This window comes from Lissotriton helveticus, chromosome 8 (assembly GCF_964261635.1).
Source record: "Lissotriton helveticus chromosome 8, aLisHel1.1, whole genome shotgun sequence".
Classification (NCBI taxonomy): domain Eukaryota; kingdom Metazoa; phylum Chordata; class Amphibia; order Caudata; family Salamandridae; genus Lissotriton; species Lissotriton helveticus.
In genome coordinates this window covers 948556358-948581092 of record NC_136069.1, presented here as the reverse complement: position 1 = coordinate 948581092, position 24735 = coordinate 948556358, and the positions used below count along the sequence as shown (strand labels likewise).

At 45.5% G+C, this 24735-nt stretch overlaps 1 protein-coding gene across 1 annotated transcript in view; it reads right to left on the bottom strand.

The window, feature by feature from the left end:
- PDK3 (pyruvate dehydrogenase kinase 3) overlaps positions 1-24735 on the bottom strand; it is a 1374724-nt gene that overhangs the window by 316708 nt on the left and 1033281 nt on the right. Inside the window, exon 7 of the mRNA XM_078657800.1 lies at positions 11664-11740. Coding sequence (XP_078513926.1) covers positions 11664-11740 — 77 coding nt within the window. The remainder of the gene's footprint in view (positions 1-11663; positions 11741-24735) is intronic.

Genomic DNA, 24735 nt, shown 5'->3' with positions numbered 1-24735 from the left:
TGTGACCCCCCGCAGCTGGATAGTGACACGGACTCCGATTAGAGGGGGGTGGGGGGAGGTTCTGGGAGGGGGAGACGGGGATGAAGTACTGCCATGATCTTGATTTGTTTTTATTCATGTGTCACTTTATTTGCCCTTTACTCCTCATTTGCTTTGCTCTAACGAATGTCTGCCATATATGTTCTATTTGACTGCAACCATTGTTTTTGTGTTTATAACCAATAAAAAAATATTTTAAAAAAAATAGAAAATACATTGTAATAAAACACAATTGGATTACTGGATTTGGAACAGTCGATGGATCTCAGGATACTGTGACCTTTGTTTGATTCGGAAATCTGGGCAGCAGCCATGCATGCTCAGATATCCTAGTGAGATTGTCTCTGCTTGTTACAATTAAGTTCCCAGCCGCTGCTCCTTATCCACTTCCAATAGCTGTTTTACACGGTTGGGCTTTGAGAGCAAACTTTAGCTGCATTTTTTTGTTCGGCCATCCTCAGAAATTTTACCAGTCTGCAGTTTAATTGAATGTTCACCGGGTTTAAGCAGGCCAGCACTGCTTGCCTTTTGGTGCGGATACCTTTCTGTTTAAATGAATCTTTTAGAAGTTGTGTCCGTGCTTGGTGCAGTTCTTCACATAGGCAAATTAAGTTCCGAATATCACCATTCTTGTTGTTACACAGCCTGCAGGCGTCTTGGCCTTTGGTCCTCAACCATGGTGGTAGATGTTGAGTACATGGAAGGATCCCCAGTCTATACCTTAGGAAATTCATTTTTATCACCCATGGGTAGGCCTGATTGAAATATGGTTGTGGGGTGGGCGATTTATAAGAGCTGAGGGTCATCCAGGCGTGTGATCTTTTCGAGAAGTTTGCCTTGTCCTCCAATAGGGAGGATAGTTTAATGTTTTTCCAGACCAATTTTTTTTAATTAAGTTGGCTGAGTTGCGCCTCCCATAGTCCAGACAATTTGGTGGAATCTAAGGCTAGTTTGAGGTAGTTTCTCGCTTGGGAAAACTCCCTGTGTTGTATGTCTTGCCACAACAGATAGTTAAGCGTGTCTGGATTGGCCTTACTTATCTTATGTCAACATATGATATAAGCACCATATCTAGCCAAGACTTGTTGTTGAAAGCCAAACTCCAGCCTTATTTGTGCTGCTGACGTGTAAGACGGAAGACAAAACATAGTTCGATAGGCTTTGACCAACCTATCCAGCTCTTTAGCATCTCTTCCCCGCATAGCCTCGCTGCCATAAGTTATCGAGGGGAGAAGTTTAGCCTGAACTACCTTCAATAGGGGAATCAATGTCGGTCCCATCAGTTTGTTTGCAAGATTTTTCATCGTTAAGGCAGTTAACAGACCTTTCCTTTTTATTTCCTCTTTTTGGTGCCAGAAGGAGCCTTCCTTGTCAAATACAACCCCTAGATACTTATACTCCCTGGCGTGGTCGATTTTGATGCCACCAAGGAACCAATGTTTCTATATGCTCTTTTTGCTGTTGATTGACATTGTCTTTGTTTTGGACAAGTTTATTTTTAAGTTATTTTCTTTTGCGTAGATTTGTATTTCAATTAGTAGATGTTGCAGGCCAACATAAGTATGACTTAGCAAAACTACGTAATCTGCGTACATGAGATTGGTTAGAGTTTTCCCTCCCAACCTGGGAGCATGGGAGTTACAGGCATCCAGCTGATTAGGAAGGTCAGCCATAAATAAATTAAACAGGGTTGGGGCAAGCACACAACCTTGCTTCAATCCTTTTGTGGTTGGTACTTTCGAGGAGAGATGAGTCCCTCCACCTAGTTTCACCTGTACCTAGGTGTCCGTATGTAGGAGCATCAGCATGTTTAAAATAGACTGGGGAATACCCCATTGTGCCAATTTCTCCCATAGTCTGCCTCTCTCGATGTTATCAAAAGCAGCACTAAAATCAATATAACATAGGTATAATGGTAAGTTGGAAGTTTTTGCTGCATCAATTATTAGTGAAATTGCGAGAATATTTGTAGCTGTGCTGGTCGCTTTGCGGAAACCGGTCTGATTCAGTGGTATCATATGGATCGTCTCTGCCCAGAGTGTGAGCTCCTCTAAAATAATCCCTGCAAAGTACTTTGCTTCGTTGTCAATTAGCGCACCTAGGCCGTAGTTGTTGGGCTTGGTCTTGTTACCTTTTTTGTGTATTGGGACTAATGTTGAACCCTTCCAGGATTCTGGTATTCTATTTTGCAGTCTGATTTCCAAAAACAGAGATTGTAGAATATCTGCCCATTCTTTGCACTTCGCTTTAAACAGGGCTGGTGGTATGCCATTTGGTCCCGGGGCACCTTCTTTCCTCCCTTTAGCAATCTGTTTTTGTATTTGGAGTGACTGCGGATGGTTTGTTATGCCCAGTGGTTTGCTTCCTATGACTGGACATTTCTGTACCCTTAGCTCAGGTATACTAGCTACAGATATACTAGCTACAGCTGTTCCCTTTGAGGGCCCTCGATTGGCCGTTCGTTGTCCTGCGTTTTCCGTACAGTTGTTAAAATGGCTTGTAAGATATTTTATCCAGGCTGCTTCTAAGATATGTGACCCAATATCCTCAGATTTTGTGCGCAATATCCCATTCGTAGTTTTCCAAAAACGGGCGCTATCATTGCTGTTGATATCATATAAGAGTTTTGCCCAGATTTCGTTCTCATAGTCTCTCTTGATGTTCCATTTTAATCTTTTTAGGGTTGCCCTCTGTTGATACAGGGAAGCACGTGCATTGACATTTCCTGGCGAACTTCTCAGCCTGCGCATGCTTGAGTTTATTGATCTTTTCAATGTCTTGAGCTGTACTCTATGCTTTTTTTGTATTTTGTTTTTTCCCCTTTTACCTGAAAGTTAACTTTAGTGGGGGTAGTGCCTACAAGCTTTTGTGGCAGTGTGGCTGTGAAGTCCTCCCAGTGAGCTATTGAGTCAACTGAGCTCAGAGTTTGCAAGTTGAAGAGATTTATTGCGGCTCCCGACAACAAATTGGAGTTGTACATTGAGCATTTGATCCTTTTGTGATCTTGGGTGTAAATGGGCCCCAGGGATATGTCTGGCCTTATTGAAGTAGGTACAGTAGCTGTTATCTGAATTTCCTGGGGGCGGTGGTCACTATCACCCTTATCCCCCATTCTGAACCCAAGAATATAAGGGAACAGCTCGAGACTAACAAAAGTATAATCCAGAATAGAGCATGCAGAGATGGAATAGAAGGATTCGACTGGAGGGCATCAATCCGGAAATCTTCCATTCAATGCTCGGAGATTGTGATGTTCTAGATCATCAAGGAAGCGGCTACGGTGGTCTTTCTTCTTTACATGCAATGGATTCGATTGTTTAGGAATATTATAAATTCTAGTTAGAGCTGCTACCTCCTCACCCTCTGCCGAGGCAAGGAGATGTTGATTTAGGTCCCCTGACAGAAGGAATATTGGGTTTTCTATCTCTGCTGCATACTCAGACAAAAGTTGATGATTTTAGTAGAGTCCTTTGCTTTTCGTTTAGGATGGACATATGAATTAATTATGCAGACCTTCTTTTCCTCTTTGTCCAGCTTGATCCTAATTCTGATTGCTAATGTTGTGCTTGGCATCGAGTCCATGGGGGTTGCTGAGGGTATGCTTGTTGCAGAGATGTAGGTATTCAGCCCGCCCGAGCAGTGGCCATATCTTCCGATCTTTACTGCTGGGATGGCGAAACATGTATAGCCCTTAATGTGCTGTGGCTCTGTGAGCCATGTTTCTTGCAGCAGAATTATGTCAAAGGTAGTAACATAATTCAAAAAGTCAGGGTCCTCTATTTTTGTTGCTAGTCCGTTGATATTCCATGAGCATAAGCTAAGGGGCAATTCCATAGGCCTACTATTAGCGCTATCTCGTATGTTGCGTCAATCGTCCTGTAGATGCATGTTTATTGTGCGGGATATTGTATCCCTGCTTGTGCCTTGATTTGAGTAGGAAGCCATGCATCTGATAGATCCCTCTGGCTGCTTGTATTCACTTGACCCGTTCTTCCCTGTGCTCCTCTAAGCACACTCTCTGCATATGCTTTGTGTTTTGTTGATGCCGGGCTTGTAGTACTCGGAAGCCGGAATGGATAGGGTGGTTTTTGTAGGGTGGTAATGTCAATACCCCAGTTTTGGAATACCCCTAGTTCAGCTAGAATTATATCTGCAGTTCTAGTTCTGGACCATATTGTCTTTGTAGCCTCTCGATTAGTAGAAATGGTAGGGGATATAAATTCTACAGACAGTAGATCCTTTGAAATTATACTAGCCAAGTTTGGAATGGACTTCATTAGTCTTAGAATATTTCCTCGATTTAATGAGTCCTGGTGACCCTTTGAGGTAAATAGCGGATGAAAGACCAAGGGCCAGATGTAGGACACCAAATACCGGTCGGTAACGGCCGATTTCGGCCGTTACCGACCGGTATTTGGTGTTTGACATGTAGGGGGCCTTATATTTACAGAATCGGTATATTTACCGATTCGGTAAATTTACCGATTCTGTAAAATTCTGAATCTGTAAATTTACCGAATCGGTAAATACAGATGTAGGTGGCACTTTAAACAGTGCCACAGGCCCTTACCGATTCGTTATTTACCACCAAATACTATTTGGTGGTAAATAACGAATACCTGTGTACATGCACATCTGTGCATGTATACCTGTACCATGTGGCACACATACATGCCCTAAGGGCATGTATGTGTGTCACATGGCACACAAGCCAGAAACAGGGGTGCAACAGGGTGTCAAAGTGACACCGCGTCCCCCTTGGCAATTCGGTAATTTTACCGATTCGGTAATTACCTACTCGGTATTTTCGATGGAATCCTATTGGGTTCAAGGCCCATAGGAATCAATGACAAATACCGATTCGCTAATTACCGAATCGGTAAATACCGAATCCTACAGATTCGGTATTTTTTACCAAATAATTACCTACATTAGATTTATTGATTCATGAATACCGAATCGGTAAAATTCGGTATTTATGAATCTGTAAATCTAATTTACCTACATCTAGCCCCAAGGCCTCTATTTCTTGTTGTCTGGTTCCTGATACTTGTGTTGACAGTACATTTGTAGTATCAGATAATTCTAGTGAGGATGTAAAGATATTTGCTTTTGCTGGTTGGATCTCCAGCTGGTTTCTTGTTCCTTCTACCATGTGGTTCATTTTAGTCGGTTTTAGTGTTGTGAGTGTATTGATTATTTGTTTTGATTCTTGGCCCCCAGTCTGGGCCTTTTTTTCCAGTGGTTTGTATCTGGGGCTCAGCTTAGTTGGTGTGCAGAGCTTCTTAGTCTCCCTGGCCGGTGAGGCCTTGTCTAGCAAATCTGTCATTCCGTACTCTTTTCTCCTGGGCTCGATAATAGGGCTCATGTTGATGGATATTTGTTTCCTTGCTGTCAAACTTGAGGCCCTTGAGTCACAACCTGCTCCACAAGCCTTTTGTGGTGTTATAGGTTCACACCTCAGATCTGATCTGCTTATTGGCTGACCGTTGGCACCTCTTGCAGATAGTCTAGATGGCACAGTGATGGTAGACTCTTGCTTTTTTATTTCTATTTGGTCTGTGTTCTCCCATTGTAGAGTCGTTTGGCTGGATCCTACTCCTGTGTCGCGATGTACCTTGATTCCATATGACTGTTTTGTAACTATTACCTGTGCCGTAATCTGATTGGGATTGACTGGTAGCGGTTGAGCCTGATTTGTTGGGTTTAAGTTTGTGTCTTCGAGGTTGTTATCCTGTCTGTTCTGCAGACCATCAAAAATAGGGAAGTATTTCATTGCGTTTGTTTGGGGTTTTTGGTTACGCCCTTTCCTTTTCTGTTGGCGGCGTTGTTTAGCATTGAGTTTTTGGAGCACTCCATCCTCATGTCCGCTTGCCTTCTCGGTGTCTGCCTCTGAGTTGTGTATATGTATGTTGGCAAATGTTTAGTTTTTATTTGTTTCCTCCGGGCTGTTTGACATGCCCTGGTCTTTAGTTGAATTACCTGTTGTTGCACTTTTAATATCAGTTACCAACCCACTTAGCATTATGGGCAAGGTCGATAGTATATCAACAACCTGCTCGCATTTATAACTGAGATATGTATTTGCTTGCGCTCTTGTTATCAGGCCGTTTAGATTGCCCAATTCTTCATCAATGCCTGCAGTAAAAACTGCCAGTGTGTTCAATAAAGACAATTTGATCTCCATTTTTTCAGACTGATATTGCAGTGCTTCAACTGCTAGCTGTATTGTATTTAGAAGTGAGATCGTAGTACCAGTGTTTTGTTCCTTTCTTTGCTCACTCTCTTTTTCGCTTTTGTTATTTTGTCCTACCGAAGAAGAATCTCTTGGACACTCTTGCCGAGGGTCTCGACGGAGGTGAGCTATTTGTGCTTGATCTGGTGTATAAGTGGCGAGCATGTCCTCCCATTCTTGTGTGTTTAGATAGGACATGGTCGCCCTTCCCTCCTCTTTCTGGCTTAGATCCGGGACCCCAGCACCTGGATCTCCATGCTGGCTGATCGCAGTACCATGGGCCAAAAGTTGTGGCATCTGGGAGTTTATTCGATCTATGGCTTTAATAGGAGTACTGTAGCTTTTTATTGCCATGGTGGTTAAAATGCTGGTGTTAGTTTCGGTATTTTGTACCCCATCTCCAGATTCTAAGACTGAGTTGGTTTCATTGTTGCAATTGTTTCCATTGATGACCTGCTCTTCAACTCTAGCATTGACCTCTATTTTTTGAGGGTCATGTTCTGCAGTCGGACTCTTCTGAGTGCTATCCTGTTGTCTGAGTTTTATTAAGGGCGGTCCTGTTTTCCCAGGCATTCCTGCAGAGCCCGCTGGCGATTGGATTACCTGCCTCCTTCTCCCCAGCCGAATGTATTTGCACTTGGTGTTTAGACGTCAATTTCTGTCCTTGTTGCGGTGATGATCCATTTTTGTCTGGGGAAGGCAGAATTAACTCAGTCCCTTCCATTTGCAAAGGTAAAGGTAAAGGTAGCAGTGGCGAATGCAGGCCTTTGAGAGAGGCATTACTCGAGAAAAGGACTGCCCCTGCATCTTTTAAAAAATTAAACTTTGTGAATATCTTGGGTTGGTAAGTAGGTACCGCGTTACCTGAAAGCGTCCTCACTGTGCTCTCTTTTTGGTCCTGCTCAATTGCAATAAGTTTTTGTTCGGCATTGGCCTGAGAGCTGGGGTTTTGTTTCTTTACATTTTTTCCTTTCGGTTTGGGCGGCATAGCCTCTCTCGTTCTTCCTGACCTCATATGGCCACCTGAGATCGAGATCGTTGAAAATCCGTCGAATATGCCACCCCGCAGCCAAGTTTTGTGGTTAGAAACCTTCAATTAAATTGTGGTCCAAACAGGTAGACGGATGTTGACCTTTAAATCCTTTAAATCTTGGTTTCTGATTGGTGCACTACTGGTGGTGCTGTGGTGCTGTGGTGCAAATCAAGCTATTTACCTTAATGTTTGGCTGCTGTTAGTATTCTCTGTGCTTAACCGGCTCCCATCTTGCTGAACAGCCCTCAAGCGCTACGTCCCTCTGCGAGCCGACGGCTTTTCCTTCTCCTTCTCCCCCCGCACACACCGCAGCACTCCGCAGGCCTCCCAGGGAGCTCGAGCAGTCAGCTCACCGGCAGCGCCGCAGCCTTCCTGCCCTGCGTTCTCTAGAAGGTTTTGCGGCTACTGTCTTATAGAAGAATGCCACACGGCCACGGCGCTCCAAAAAATGACTCGTTCAAGGGCCTTGCGAATTCTGCCTCACTGTGTGATGGCCCGCGGCTCCTGCCACGTAAAACAACTTTTCTAATATGCGGCTCCTGCCGTGTTAAACCGTGTTAAACCGACTTTTGCAGACTCCACCGTGCCAGACAGCACTGCCACAAAACTGCCACGGCACAGACAACTCTCTGATGTGCGTTTCCTGCAGCGTAAAGTGACACTTTTCTAATAGGCGGCTCCAAACTTTCACTGCTCCCGCTGTGTTGCCCACCACACTGTCAGCACCCTGTGGGTCTGCTGCCTTGAGTAATTTTAATGAGCAAGCTTTTGTGACTCCTACGCTGGGCAGCACCCCCACGGTGACTCCATTGGCACACACAAACTTTCTAATATGCGGCAGTCTTTCGCAGCAGTCTTTCGCGGCTCTGGGCAGCCACACACGACACAAAGTCCGGTTGCCTCACCTCTGGTGAAGGAGGGCCAAGTAGGGGGCTCGGTTCACCGTCTCTGATATGCGGCTGATATGCAGCAGTCTTACGCGTCTTTCGCGGCTCCGGTCTCCGGTCAGCCCCCCCCCCCCCGCGACTCCAAAGTCCGGCGACCTCACCTCTGATGAAGGGGGGGCCAGGTAGGGGGCTTGACTCACTGTCTGACGCTTCAGCGGCTTCCGCGGCTCGGGCAGCTGTTTGGCGTTTTGCAGCGTTCTCACTCACAGACGGTCTGCTCCTCGGCAACCTCGGCAACCGGCAAAACCTGGACTGAACCACCCGTCAATGGTCCGCGCAAAGCAGTCTGCTGGAGAGGAGGGGGTTTTTTCGGCGTCCTCCGTACAAAACCAGGGAGATGAGCAACATATGGACAAACTGGACATAATCCTGCAAGAAATACGGGACTCTAGGATGCTGCTAGAACAGCAGATGGGCACCCTGACCACGAATTTATCCGTGTTAAAAGCGGACCACAACAAATTGGCAGATAGAGTCAAGGACCAGGGCCTAGCTCTGGCGGACCTTACGCCAGCGGTAGCAGACCATACTACCTCTATCCAACAGCTCCAGCAACAAGTCATGGATTGGGTGGAGGACGCGGAAGGCCGTAACCGCCGCAATAATATCCGCGTTATAGGCCTTCCGGAACGATGTGAGGGTGCCCAGGCCGCAGATTTTATGGAACAATGGCTCCGAGACCATGTCGCAGAGGAAGGCCTCTCGCCACATTTTTGCGTAGAAAGGGCACACAGGATCCCGACAGGTCGGCCCAGACCGGGTCGCCCCCCGCGCCCCCTCATCGTGCGGATACTCAATTATCGAGATAGAGATGTCCTGTTGCAGAAAGCGCGGGAGAAATCCCTCATCCAATACGACAATCAGAGGATTTCCCTCTATCCGGACTACACCAACACAGTCCAGAAGCGACATTCCTCGTACATGGATGTGAAAAGGAAGTTACAAAAGGCCAAGCTTAGATACGCACTTCTCTTCCCTGCTCGTCTGAAAATTATACATGGTAGAAAGACACACTTCTTCGAGAGCCCTTCGGACGTCGAGGAATGGCTGGAGGTAATGGGCATTGAGGGGAGCCAGGAAGTCACACAGGAGTCGACCAACAACGAATCGAGGGATAGCCAGACCCGGGACGAGACGGGGTCCCCGAAACCGAGACGGGAGGCGAGACGACACGGCCCTTCGCGGGACCAACAGAAAGAAGACCAACTAGACGCTCTGGCGATGGTGGGCACTTTTCAGGAAGACTCCGCAAAGATTGCGACGGACTCGGAGGACAGCACTGTCCATTTGGATTCGGACCATAGTGTAATCCTATTCCCCACGGTTACGCCCCGAGCGGCGGATGACCTGATGGACAATTGAGTGAGAGTGAGAGAAGGGCCACGTTGGGAGCGGACGAACTGCAAGCCAACTGTACTGTATCCTTTACTTCCTTGACCTTCCTTTCTAACACAATGTCTTTGACATGCTAAGGGGGTGGGTGTACCTTGAATTGTATATTTATTGCTATGTAATGATGGATAGCCTGGATTACTTTATTTGACTCAATTAGCATTTTCTCCTGTGTGATTGGCGGGGGTCCCCCCCTATATACTCCCCCCCGTCCCCTATTGGCTTCCTCCTTTTGAGAGAGCATAGCTGCATGGGGGTCGGGGTAGAGTCATGCCTGCGGAGTCCATATACGGCGAAGGAGAGCCAAGTTTTTTTTTTCTTACGTAACTTTGCCCCTAAGGACATTGTGCCGTTGAGCCAGCAGAGCCCAGTAGGGAAGACGTGAAGACTGGAATGGTGCTAGGCCACAACCCCCAAAGGCAAATGCACCAAAGTTCGAGAACTTTTGATTTTTGTTTTAATGTTGGGCCCAGCACTGTTATTATGCTGCGCCGTTTCTGTTCAGTTCTTCAAGTGGGTATCGGGGTGGGTAGTCTCCTGGTGGTTAGTAAATAGGGATCATGTTAGAGGCCTCCGGACGCTCCTGAGTTGGAACATGAATGAGTATGGCTGACACTGTAGGATCCTATAGATTGATTACTTGGAATGTGTGGGGACTTGGGGCAATACAGAGGCGACACAGAATACATTCCTTCCTACTTAGGCAACACACGCAGATCGTTTTCCTTCAGGAATCCCACCTTACTGCTTCGGAAGCTCTAAAACTGCGGAAAAAATGGAGAGGCACTATTTACTCTACGACATACTCTGCCTTTCCCAGAGGGGCGACAATTTGGGTCAGACACGGTACACCGTTTGAAGAGCTGGAGCGAAAGGTGGATGAGCAGGGCCGCTTCGTACTGGTGAAGGGCACCTTAGATGGTACACTGATAGTGCTTGGCTGTATTTATGCCCCAAACTTTGATCAGGACAAATTTTTAACGACAGTTGGTCTGGCGCTTGTGGACTGGGTGGGCATTCCCTGGGTCTTAGGAGGTGACTGGAACATGGTCCTGGATTTAGGCCGGGACAGATCACACCCCCCCCCTACAAATAGCTGGGGTATCCCGACAGACGGAGTTGTTCCAGACGTGGGCAGCAGGGTGTGCTTTTGTTTAAACGCTTGTGCTTCTATACTCATTAAGAGTACAGGGGATTATTCTAGTAATAAATACATATATTTTTATAATATATAACTTGTGTGGTGTCCTTTCATTTGATATTACAGGATTGCATATGGTAAAACAGCTGGCTTCACATGCCCTCTTGAGTTAAGCCTTTAGGCTGCTTAGTCCATGCTACCATTAGGATAGCTTGTCTTTTAAGGTTGACTTACAACCACCACCATAAGGGATTGTTTGGACTGATACAAGGTGCCCCCAGAATTGGAGACATCATACATCAGGCCAACTTCTCACACCCACCACCCATGTACTCGTCTAATTATTCTTCCTTCCGCGCACATCCATCCCTCTACACGTTACTTACACCAACACATACACCATCCGCCCTCATTCATCCTTTCCCAAACACATATTATTTTACTCTTTCCAAGCATTCAACCATCATTGCACAACCAAGCATTAATTCTTCTATCTGTCCACACTTACATCCATCAGCAAGAAAATCACACACGTTGTTGCACGTACTCACCACCCTCCCTATATTCAGTCTTGTATACAAACATCCAGGTGCCTAACCAAACGTTCATTACAAAAAGGAAAACGCAACTCTACAAGCCAGTTGTTGCCTTTGTCAATGCTTGTTACAGGGTCTTGTGTACCATAATACTTAACTATGCAAGGAGCAGAAAAAGTCAAGACTGCGGATAATGAGGTTGTGAAACATATTCATTTTGTCACTGAAATAAGTCAAAATATTGGTTGTGGTCCAATAAAAACCTCAAGCATAGAAAGAATTCTACTGAAAATCAGATTATGCAAAGCGGACTTCATAAAGCATACTTTTCTTCCCCTACCTTAAAAAGCTCAAAGAGCATGTGGAACAGGTGAGATGGAACATACACCACTTGGATCGGTTTATCTGGTACTTTAGCTGAAACGAACGAAAAACACATAAAAGAGTATGTCCAACTTGAAGACAGATAAACACCAAAGGGCAATAAAAGCACATACCACAATTTTCAAATATTAATAAAAATTAGCGTGAGAACGTATTACCTCATCGTCCCCTCCCTCACTTTCCTTCATTACAAACATGAGGCATTCCTGCCTCACCAGAAACCCATGCCACATGATTTCAATCACCAATCAATAATCCCCCTCCCCCTCCTTCCTCCTGTTTTTTTCTGAATCTTTCTCTCATGCATGCGTACTACTCGCAGGTCTCGTGCGGTGCTACAGTAGTTTGTTATTTCATTTTCCTGGTTTTCGGCGACATGTTCTGGTGTGCACGGCGGTGCCGGCTCGATCGGCGTGGTAGCCATGAGGCGCTGTGCCAGGGAGTGATGGAGCGCTCCTTGCCGGCGCATCTGTTGTGAATCTGAAAACAGAACAGACCACGCAGAAAAAGTCGCCACCACTCTTTGCATGTTTCGTGAACTATTCCTCTGCCTTTGATGGAGTTAATCGGAGTCTGCTGTGGCGGAAATTACAATGTTGGGGGATACCAGAGACTCTTTTGAAGGCAATAATTAGCCTTTACATTGGAACCTGGGTAAGGGTGAAAACTTCGACAAATTCAGCTACCAAAAAGATTCCAACACACCGTGGCTTAAAACAAGGCTGCGGATTGGCACCTTTGCTTTTCAAATTATATATACGGCAGACCTTTTTAAACCATTCTTAATGCAAATCTTTTACCCCCGAAAATTGGCTCAAATAGACTATTTTAATGCAGTATGCAGGTGATATGGTGCTATTAGATCATACAGAAGTAGGCATACAAAGATTATTGGATGCACTAAACCTTTACAATAACAAGAACGACCTAAGAGCAAACGCAGGAAAGACAAAGGTAGTCATATTCGGAAAGTACGCCAACAAACTCAGTCAACATTGGAGGTTGGGCAACTTGAAGATAGCAACAGTGACCAAATAGCCCTACCTGGGGGCGTGGCTGATGAGCAATGGAAAGTCAACAGCTCACCTCGCTTCCATGGAAACAAAGGTGTAGTATCCTGCTATTCTCAATGTGATGCCTTTCTACCACCAATGGAATGTTCATTGGAGCAGCTGTCAGAATGTTGGTGTTCTGCCTAGGTAGTGACAGTTGGATGGGCTGAGCACCTAGATGGAAGCTCCTGGTGGGGTCTCCTATGGACTCAATTACTACAAAAGGCTAAGGCAGTGACGTTTGCCTTGTGTAAGCTGAATTCGAAATTAAATAGCCCGACAACAAAAGCAATCAGAAAGGTTATGAGGGCCAAGCTGCTTCCCTCAATTACATATGGCCAGCTAGCATTTCCTGCCGCTTTGTTAATATCTTGGAACATATCAACTGCCGAGCTTGTAAGCGAATTTTCCAGATTCCTGCGAATACACAAAATGCCCTCGTGCGACTGGAATTTGGGTTGAATAAAAAAAAGCTATGAGCACCGGGCAACGTTTGTGCGGTTCTATCGAGGGGTTTGTGCAGCCCCTCCGAATACAATGAAGTCAACCCTGAAAATAATCTTTATGAAAGCCAACAATTCATAAAGTAAAGGCTTGCAAACCGCTTGCACTGAATTACATCTTAACATGACCAAACTGCAGGATTTTACTTATCAGCCAAGCACACTAAAATGTATATTAAAAAAACAAGTCAGATCATTATCTAGGGAAGAAGACATGAAGGAATTGAATTGTTCCTATGAAGATCGGCTAAGGCAGCCATATCTCAATGCTGCGTTAATCAAGATCATTTTAAAGCAAATATTAACAGTGAGGCTTATGGCATTGCCGATAAAAGATATTAACATGTGCTGGAAATCCCTAGAGGCAATCACGACCTGCAGATTATGTCACCAGTATGGGGAATCTATGGTTCATTTGGTCTGCATAGGCCATTGCTTGATACATGCACGTCGCACTTTACTGAAGTCATTGTTTTTAAAATATGGGACGCGTAATTGTAATGATGCTATGAAACTTTTGTTCAGCCTGGAAATCCCGATGGAACTGGCTAGGATTGCCAAATTTGCAAACTTAGTTAAAGAAATTTTAAGTAATGCACATGGCACTTTAGAACTTCAAGACTGCTCTCTGGGCATTCCCAGACTGTGATTGGCACATAATGACATGACCTGTGTACTCTGCATTTCTACAGAAACGTTTGTTCCAAAATAGATTTGTCTTGAACGCTTTTTTATCTGGAAATGTTATATGATTTTGCCTGACTCGTGAAGTTTCCACACAGGGACCTTGTTTTAAAAAAAAATGTATGTATCCATTCATTTTTCTTTTTTTTCCACAATTGATCTATGGGTTTTAGTGTTTTTACTATCTATGATCTGCATTTCCAGGATTTGTTTTACGGATGCAGTACATCAAATTTGTAGCAGTCAATAATGGTTACTGTAGTCAGCAAGTTTTGTGGATATATTTTATAGGAAACTCTTTGTAACAATTTTTTTTATTGACACAATACATTTTTTTTACTTGCGTACTGAGTCGGAGAACAGGGTTACCGCGTCGCGGTGGCTGTGGCTTGACTTTTGGGTCAGCGGCCTGCCAGATAGGCTGCAGCAATTGGGGGATTGCGCGGCTCCTCTGCTGACAGTTTCTCTTATCTTACAGTAAGGGCCTTGCGTGAGGTTGTTTTGGTTAATTTGACTGCACTTGTGTACATAGGGGATTGGTTAGTTGTTTAAACTGCATCCTTATTGGTACTGTGACTGTTTGTTTTGCCTCTGTGTTCCTGTGGGGTTTGCTGACTATTTGAAGGGAGCTCCCTGTTCTGTGCTCATTATTGGTATAATGGTGGGGAAGCAAGCATCCAAGTGCAAGCATGTTTTATCATCGTCTGAGGAGGATGAGCCTATTCCTGCTAGCCGGAGCAGGTCCAAGGGCCATTGGGATCATTATAATTTGCTATCTGCCTCTAAGATCCAGCCTATGATTGAGGCTGCTGTGGTCAGTGCTTCGGGTGACAGAGCTAAGCCCAGGTGCAGGGGCTCACTTCCTGCTGTGGGTTCGGTGGATTCCCCCTCTGGGGACATCTTGCCTTGGAGACTGACCGCGCTTCCATCTCTAAACAAAATTTGTGAATATAAAGGATATCCCAGACATCCTGCAGCTCATTCGGGACAATTTGGGTTTTGCACCTTTCCCATCCTCTGAGGCAGCGGAAGGTGTGTTCCCACAATATGTTAAGCCTCCTGTTTTTGCTATGCCATTTCAGGCCGAATCAAGGACTTGATCACTGGTGAAAGGCGAGACCTGGAACGCACCTCTGTTACCAGGTTTCTGCAGAAGCTATATTGGCTGGAGGAGGGTGAGGACTTTCTTCCACATACAGTTAAGGTGGGAGCCATTCTGGCAACTCTGACTGGTCATACTGCAATTAATCCTGAGGATTGTTCTCTTTCAGATGCTACCGACAAGAAGATTGAGGGTGCGCTTAAAAAGGCTTTCTCTGTAGAAAATCTGACTTTAAAGGACGGTATTTATTTGAAATATGCGGCTCAGTCTCTTGTTTCCTACTTTGAGAAGTTGGCCACAGCGATTCAGGAGAAGGCAGATTGTTCTAAGTTGGTGGTTCACATGGAGCCACAGGCCAAGTTGCTGGCAGACCTGTCTTCGGATATCTTGAAGTCTTCTGCCATGGCGACTGGTTCCATGGTGTTGGCTCAGAGGGATTTGTTGATGGGAGATTGGAAGGCAGACTTTTCAGAGAAGTCTTCTCTCCTGAAGATCCGGTTTAAGGGTAAATTGCTGTTTGGGGATCAATTGGACAACATGATTACCAAGGCATTCAAGGATAGTAAGCATGCTCTGCCGTGCAAAGGGAATGCTTCTTCTCATCGCTTTTGGGATAAACCTTCTTCCTTTCTTTCCTCCGGGAAGCCCTCCAGACCTTTTTCAGGGCATCAGAGGAGGATCAGCAAAATTCGTACAACTATTGCAGGGGGGGGGGGGGGGGGGGTTAATACCTGTGGGTGGAAGGCTTTTGTTTTTCCTGGACGCCTGGAGTTGGGATGTGAAGGATCGTTGGTCAGGGGGAGTATTTCCTGAGGGGTGTCCCTCTCTCCCCTCCCGTCCCCTTGGTTTTAACAACAGATGGCAGTCTGTCGGACTGGGGGCATCGATGGGGGAACAGTTGGCTCTGTGGATCTTCTCTCGGTTTCTGAAGGGGGCAGTCGTTCTGGTCAGGACAGATGTTATGGCTATGGCTTATGAGAACAGACATGGTGGGACAAGGTCTCCTTCTCTGGCGGCGGATAGTTTGTTTCATTGGGCGGAGTCTCATCTGTTGGCGGTGTCTGCGATCCATATTCAGGGGGTCTCCAATACTCTGGTGGATGCTCTCAGCAGGGTTATTCAGTCATCAGTGGATTTTTGCCTCCGCCAAGAGCTGTTTGTGGAGCTTACGGAGCAGTGGGGTATCCCACAGATAGACCTTTTTGTAAGTCTTCTCAATGCCAAGGTGCCACTGTTTTGTTAACGGACCAGGGAGGGGCGGGCTTGGGCTGTGGATGCACTCTCCTGCCGTTGGCCCCAGGGGCTTCTTTACACCTTTGCTCCCTTTCCGCTGATTCTCAAGTTCCTTCTCAGGGTCTGGAGGTTGGGGGTATCAGTCATTCTTATTGTCCCAGCTTGGCCCTGGGCGTCCTGGTTTCCTTTTCTTGTGGAGTTGAGGAGGGAGGAGGAGTGGTTGTGGCCACTGACTCCCTCCCCCTTGGTGTTCCCTGTGTTGCAGCAGGATGTTCTGTCCAGGATGCGGTAGCAGCCTGGAGGTTGAACAGCTAGGTCTGCTGCATAAGGGGGTTCCAGCTAGTTTGGCCCTCCTAAAAAAGCTGCTAGTTGCTCCTCTACAAATAAGACTAACTTGCGTCACTGGCGTTCCATCAGTAAGTGGTGACAGGGTAAGGGTTTGGACCCTACTTCTTCTGACTTCTTTGATGTGATGTTCTTTCTGCAGGAGGGTGTTTCTTTGGGATTGAAGATTGCCTCGATTAACTCCGATCGTGCCTTGGAAAACTGAGTTTTACAACAAGCTCATATGAAATTTCTCAAAAAGAACATTCCACATGAGGTCACTAATCAAATCTAAAGCTGAGGTAATCTGGGACTACACATGCAAAAGGGAGTTTCAAGATGTGTCTGACAAATGCACCACAACTCAGATCCTTTGTAGCAGGAAGAGCAGTGATTATAACCACAGATGCCAGCACGAAAGGTTTGGAAACTGTACTCTCCCAAGCAGAAGGAAAGAATGAGTTAACGGTCACCTTTGTATCGAGGTCATTACGGGGGGGGGGCAGAGGCCAAGTACTACGTAATATAAAAGGAAGCCCTAACAGTATTCTCGGCCATACAGGATCAGGATTGACAACAAAACACTGAAAGAAAGCTTTTAGAGAGATAAGGCTTAGATTCAGTATCTAGTTACATCAGGAAAAGGATTGTCAACCTACAGGAATACACCTTTGCAGTGTAATGCAGCCCCGGAGTGAAGAATAAGGCAGTGTATTGCCTTTCCCTGCTACCTCCGAACATGAACAGTAGTATAGAGATGAAACACAGAATTACGAGGAAAAGGTAGCTTTATCGAAGGTGTGGGTCATTTCTGATGATGTGGTAACTGAGAATAAATGGAAAACTAGCCTCAGAGCGGATAACCATGGAGGCAATCAAAACAGTATGCCAACAGTAGTTAGCCAAACAAGAACACTGTCAGTGAGAAATTCAAAGTATATTGGTATGTCAAAGATGAATTTGCAAAACTGGATGAATGTCTGTTTAGGGGCACCGAAGTAATTCCCCCTGGGAGTATGCAAGAGAAACTCATAAATAAAGCACATGAAGGCCACTTTGGTGTTTCAAATACCAAAGAGAGACTCCGAATGGACTTTGGTGGCCTGATATGGACATCCAAATTGAAAGATCTGTAAGGGACTGTGTATCGTGCAATGAGAGTGACAAGATCTTAATCACAAAGAAACTTCCCATGCACATATGCAAACTTCCAAACAACCCACGGGACGAATTAGCCTAATTGGTCCCATAGGTGGGGAAACCCTTCATCACTAAATCACTAAAGTTCTGTTAGATCTATACTCCAGGCAGCCAGAGATCAAAATGAATTCAAACATTAGTTCAAAGAGTGTCACCCTTTTTAATAGACGCATTTGCTAGAGAAGGGCTGCCATTGACTATCCAATCAGATAAGGGAGTACAATGTTGCCCTAAAGAAATGGAAATGTTCTTAGAAGAGAATGGCATCAACCATCTGCACTCAGTATATGCCACTTAGAAACCAATGGTGTCGTAGAACGCTTCAACAAAACATTGAAGAAAGGAATACAATTAGAAAAAGTTAACCTTAATTGGAAGGTGGAAATTTTCAAGAGCATTGTTTTCTGACTCCACACCAAAGCACTTGCAAACCCCATTTGCGTTATTAAAGGGGAAAAAACTATTCTCAAATAATTCCTTCGTAGATGAAATGGGGTAAAGAATGAATAGACGTGAACACCAGACTACCCTGGGGACAACAAGAAATGATACACCAGGAGGTCAGAAAAGAAAGATATGACCAAGATAAACACACTAAAATTTCCAATGTTATGATCGGAAATTGGGTAAAGATTAAGTCTGTGAGTGGGGATGCCAACCATCAGCCAGCAGGCGGGGACTCAAGCAATGACAATCTTCCTGGCAGAGGGAATGGGTTATTGAATATTGCTCACAACAAAAATCCCAATGGGAGTTCCCCTTATAGAGTACGGACACGTCTCATCAGCCCACCAAAATACTTGAAAGACTATGTCCAGGATTAAAAGGAAACTATATTGTGTTTGTTAGCTCCTATGAACCGTATCTTATACATATATTCATAAGAGCGGAAGCGCCGGCGAGCCAGGAGGGGGAGATTGGGGCGGAGAATGTGGGGGCACTAACCGGGGATGTGGCATGCTAGGCTTGCGCAACCTACAGCGGGCGAGGATCTAAATGCTCATGCTGAGAATGCGTGGAGGATGGACTGGGCCTCATGCAATGTTCTGGGCAGCTTCTGGGCCTCCACACAGCTGGAGGGCCAGGATTCAGAAGGCCAAGGAGGAGTCGCACACTATTCCACGAAGATTTATGAGGCACTGCAGGAGAGGCAGTAGAGGGCACACTGACAAGGGAGGGTGGGGGTAGTGGGGGTGGGGGGAGATGTACGGATAGGGCATAGATATTGTGGGTCACTATAGAAGCTGTATTGATAAGCACCATGGCGCTGGAGATATACATATGGTGCATGGTTGTAAGATGTTTGCACAAAATCAATAAAAACTTGTTTAAAAAACAATATATATATTCACAAGAGAATGTCTGGGATTATAAAAGGTATTATAATTTGTACCCTGTATCCTACAAGCTGTATCTTATACAAACGTTTCTCACCTGTTTGAAAAGTATTATGCCACCATAATTGCTCAACCTCAGGACTACCCCATCTCTTGTTTCTTCTTGTTATCAGTCTGAGCCTTCCCCCTCCTTCGTCCTCCTTCCCTCTCACCCTTGCATCTTTTTCAGTGATGAAAGGGGAATTTGTGGTAACCTCCATTGTGGTTCCTCCCATCCCCTATACCCTCCCTCTTTTCCTTGGGACAATAGAACTTTCTGAAATGACATTCCAACTGTGGAACGACTGTTCCCCCTCAGTGAAGAGCTGCACTGTGCTGTGGCTGGGGTGTTACTAATAAACCCCTCTTCAAGCACATCGTCGTCCTGGTCATTCATTACACCTTTCCACAGTGTACTTTCAGTAATTTTTTGTAAATCTTTATCGCTCATCATATCTTTAACTCCAGACCCAGTCCATGACAATAGTTTTAGCTCTCCCCTTCTTTCCAGTGATGTCTTAGATCCAGTGTTATCCGTATTTTCTTTTTTTTGGTCCCTAAGGTCGATGATTATTTAACAGGTGCCAAAATTAGCAGGAACTCTTGTATGCAGCTACTATGTGGAACCTTCCTCTGGGGTACCTTCCCTCCAGCCACCAAGGATGCCAAATCCATGCCTTGAAGCAATAACATGGCTTTGGGCTGTTGAATTTTTTAACAATAGGCTTCATTTATCAGTCAACAGCGCTAAGAAACCCTCCCTCACTGATTGATAGAGCACTGTAAAAATATGCATGTTATCTTATGTTTATGTTGGTGTTAATCAGCTACCCAGAAGACTGATTATCTCCAAATCTGGTTTGGTTAGGGCCACTGGATTTGGAATTAGAGTATGCCTACAGTGCAGTAATAATATGAAGGGGATTAACAAGATTTTTATGCATATTCAAAAATATAACAACAAAAACAAGTTTTTTAATACACCGTTCAAAAGCTTACCCAATTTAATATTTTCCGCTTACCAGCTCAGAAAAAAGGAAGCCTAATTGAAACTCGTTGCCTAAGAGCCACAACAAATGATTTAATTATTTAGCACTTAACTCACTGAGCTATCATGTTGGTTAATTTGTTTCAACCTAAAAAACAGGAGCTTCTTGATTCACAATCTTTGACAAGCTGAGCTGGGCGTTACCTTTCTGTCTGATAACGTATAAGATCTAGAAATCAATATCTGTAACTGACCAATTGCATGCCCTCCCCAGCTATACATTTCTTGTTTGCTTGATTGATGTCCCTGACTACCATGCAGTGAAGTGTATCACGGGCAAATTATTTTTTCACATAGCTTTATGTCACTGAGTTGAACTAAACAGAAATGCTACTTGCTCAGCAAAATTACTTTAAAACAAAGATATAGGTTAATACAACACAATCGGTCCAACAAGAAATTCAGTGTTTCATGAAGGGACCCCTTCTTTTAATTTGAATGACTGCTGTCTATTCAAATATTTGTGTCATACCCATACCGTTGGACTGCAGCCTAATCATCTGCCAAAGGGATTAAAAAAAACTCAAGACTCCCCAAGGTTTTCTATTTTTTATTTCATTTTGTATTAAATCGTTTTGATTTGCATTTAACCATGCCAGACAGATATGTTCAATTAAATAGCATGACATCAATATCTGAAACATCAGTCAAGCAAATGTATACCTCGCCTATGAGGGACTCACCTACTCGAGGTGTCAATAGAGTGGGGGGCCTTGTGCATGCACTGTTACTGGGATGCAGTGCAAGACCATGGCGTGGCAGTGGGCGGGCTAGCACAGGGAACATGAACTGGGGTGTGGAAAGGAAAGAGTTACGGGGAGAGCGCATGGCGTTGAGCGGGTAAGTTGTCTTTTTGAGTAGGACCAAGAGACAGCATGGCAGGTCTGCACATTGTTGGCAGTAGGGTAGTTTAGTGCATTTGTAAGGAAATGCTCGGGAGTTCCTGATATTGGCGTAGGCGTGGCGATCGAGGGCCCACTGACGGGTGCGTCAGGGGGTGTCAGCTGTGTTCCCTGTGCGGGGCTGGAGGAACTGGGAGTTGTGCCCTCTCTTTTGCTCGATTATCGAGAGCGCAGGAGTAGATGAGCCTATTGGGGAAATAAGCCTGCGGCGGAGACGCCAGACCTCCTCTGAACAACAGAGTGCAACCTCATCTACTGCTCCCCACTTACGCAGGGTGCCCATCCAGGCCTCAATTGGCGGGGCAGTGGCGAGCGTCAGCGTTTACCTAACAGCCGCACCAGGGCAACGTATATTGATTGCACTTTGTGGTGTTTCAGCTACTAAACAATCCAGGGGAACATGCCTCCCAGGAGGAGCTATCCGGTAGCCCGGTGATCACCTGGAATGTGTCATGCACTACGCACCAGTTAGCCTGAAGGAACGGACAGGACCACATCATGTGCATAAACGTGGCATCTGTGGCGTGGCAGCATGGGCATTCGAACTGTGTATCTGGGAAGTGTCGCTCTGGTGTAAGGTATGCTCTGTGTAGGATGAAAAACTGTATGTTTTTAAAGCACGTGTTTCGGGAGGCCTTCTTCGGGAACTCGGACGCCCGCTCCCACTCTGGAGAATGGAGGTGGCTGTCAAGTCTCGTGTGACCTTGTATAGCCAGGTGATAAGGTGGCGTCCTGGTCCCATTGTCAGGATGGCTTGCAGGACCGGTTGTGTCTCAGGCTCCCCTTCAGTGAGGTGCCAAAGAACTCCACATGTATGTAGAAGCTGCCGGTGGAGTAGGAACTGTCCCAGCAGTAGTATCCTCCCTTCGACTAGCTGAGCAATGGTTGAGCAATGGTCTCGTTCCTGAGGGAGGCCGCCAAGGAAAGCTCGGGAGAGTACAAGGAGGTCGCCTGTGAAAGACAGTGGACCTTGGACATGGACGTACTTGCCATTGCTACCTGTAGAGGCCATGCAGATATGGGATGGGAGCCCGGAATGAACAAACGTCTAAGGGCATAGTTGGGGGGCCCATCTTGAGGTACTGGGTTTTTCAGAACCGGTACCGAACCGGTAACCCAGTGGTGTCAGGGTACACACCCAAAGACCTCGAGTACTTTCCTGATTTAGACCACAGAAACTCAGAGTCTTCTAGGTGAAGTCAAGGATCGATTTTATTGGCTGCAACCAAGTAACGACGTCCTTAGAAGTACAACAACACGGGATGTATATTCTCAGGAGACTGCTCAATCTTACAAAGCCAGGCTTCTCTTTTTATACAAAATATTATGCTTCAGGCAAACATTCTTAAATTTACAGTAGGCCATTCACATATTTTCACTACAAAGAAAAAGCAGAGTCATGATGACAAGCCCACATTACAGTTCGTCCAGCCCATAATAAATCACCCGGCAAGGCCCAACATTTTCATCAGATATCGGTGGACCCTCAATAAAAACGGGCACCTCCTCCTCGTAAAGCAAGTGAGAGAAAAGAGCAGGGACAGGTGTGAGCAAGATTAGGCAGTGTGCGATGAAAAGGGTTTATGGCATGTCGTGCCTTGATGCTATCTCGTTCGGCCACTGGGAGAGGAACTGACCAAACAGGTTCGGCCTGGGGCAATGGTTTCAGCTTGCCCAGGTCAGAGAGAAGTCAATTAAGGTGTACGTGTCCTTTGGAATCGAATTTAGCTGTATTATAAGCCTATTGTAAGGGCAACCCACAAAATGGCTGCCGTACACAAAATGGCAGCCAAGGGTTCAGGACGAAAATGACGATTTGGAGGTGAAATCGTTACTGGAATATGACGAAAATGCTTCTACATAGTGTACTAGCCATTTTCGGTCTTTTGATATAAAAATCGTCATGCTACGATGAAGTTTTATTCACGAGTTCAGAATTTTCAGAACTACAAACCCTCCTTTTGCCCTTACATAGGCAATTAACCTATCCTCATGCTAATCTGAGTCCAGGTCTATATTCTTAAAGTCATTGAGATGTGTAAGGATTGCAGGTAGGTTCCACAGGAGCGTCAGGAATCCGAAGAGTAATCCACAGTCTTCCCCTACGGCCTTCCGACTCTATCAAACACTAGAGTACGAGAGACACGCCAGGGGAAAACAGGGAGACAAAACAAGGAAAGGTTGGGGAAAAAAGATGCTTGGTGGTGGTCTTCAGAATGGATGCGTGGCAACTCTGATAAAGAACTGGACAACTGGTAGGCTGCAATAAAAGGTAAGTAAGTAACCTATCTAAGGAAACACTAAGGTTATATTCACTAGGACACTCTTATGCATATAAACATTACATACCCAAGGGCACAACAGGTAGGCAAAGGGTTTTCTGAATTGTCGCAGAAGTGATATGTGGAATCTTATTTAAGGAAACACATCTGGAGCTGTGGCAAAAATAACATAACACATCAGTGAGTACCTAATACTTCAATACAAGTATGTGTAATATAATCAAACTTGTTACACTTCTCACTTTGTTGTAGAAGGCTGGAAGAAACATCCACTAGTATGATGGCATGCAATGTACCTAATGCCCACTCCTCTGTCGGTTGTATGAAGCTCTAGAAAACCAAAACATGTAGTCAGACTTCTGTTATAACAGGACCATGTAAACAATAAATATATGCAGTGCGCAAGCGCTGTTACCGTGATTCTACGTAGAGAAGATGAAGCTGCACCCACTCTGGTCCACGCAAGGATTCCAACAAATACGTGAAGCTGAATCCCAGTACAAGCATCCAGCAAGGGAATGAGCTAACCAAAAGGAAAGGGGAAACCCAAATTGAAAGGGGGGATAATGGGGAGAGAAGAACTAACTAGCTATCTAAAGGGTTAAAATAGGAAAACCCAACCGGGCAACGGAGACCAAGCCCGGCTGCCGGGTGGAGCAACCCAAGGGAGAAGGTGACAGAAGTAAGCCCGGCCGGACAGCGGAGAACAGGCCCGGCTGTCGGGTGGAGCTGATACGAGAAGGAAACACAAGGCTGAGTAAAACCCGGCCGCCGGGTGGGACTCAAGGGCGGGGGAAGAAATGTTCACGGGAATTTCCGTAAACGAGCAGCAAACTAGAATTAGGCGCCCAAGGAGAACGCCTACAGGCTGCTGGCCGATACCGGTATAGAGAGAAAACCGGAGCCCGCACAGAGATGCGGGGGCCGGGGACGCTCCCTTCTGTACACCAAAGCAGGAAGTAATCCAAAAAAGCGGAAGTCAGGCAATCAGGAACAAGACGGACCCGGAAACGAACAGAGCTAGACGCAAGAACGTGAAGTGTCTCTCCATGGATCATGGTGTCCTAAATAGTGCGAAATTTAAAGGGACAGTGTAGTAGGAGGTTCGAGGCATGACAAGATGTTGCTGTAACATCATCCTAGTACTTAGCTCGTCTCTTGATACAGGTTTCCTTACACATGATGTAGCACAGAGGCCACATATTGCAGGAGCACACTGCACGCAAAGACAGAACAGGAAAAGAATGACTAAGACCATCCTAATGACCATCAGAATTTTCCATCCCCAGGCGGATATCAGTTCCCAGAACCTTCCCATTAAC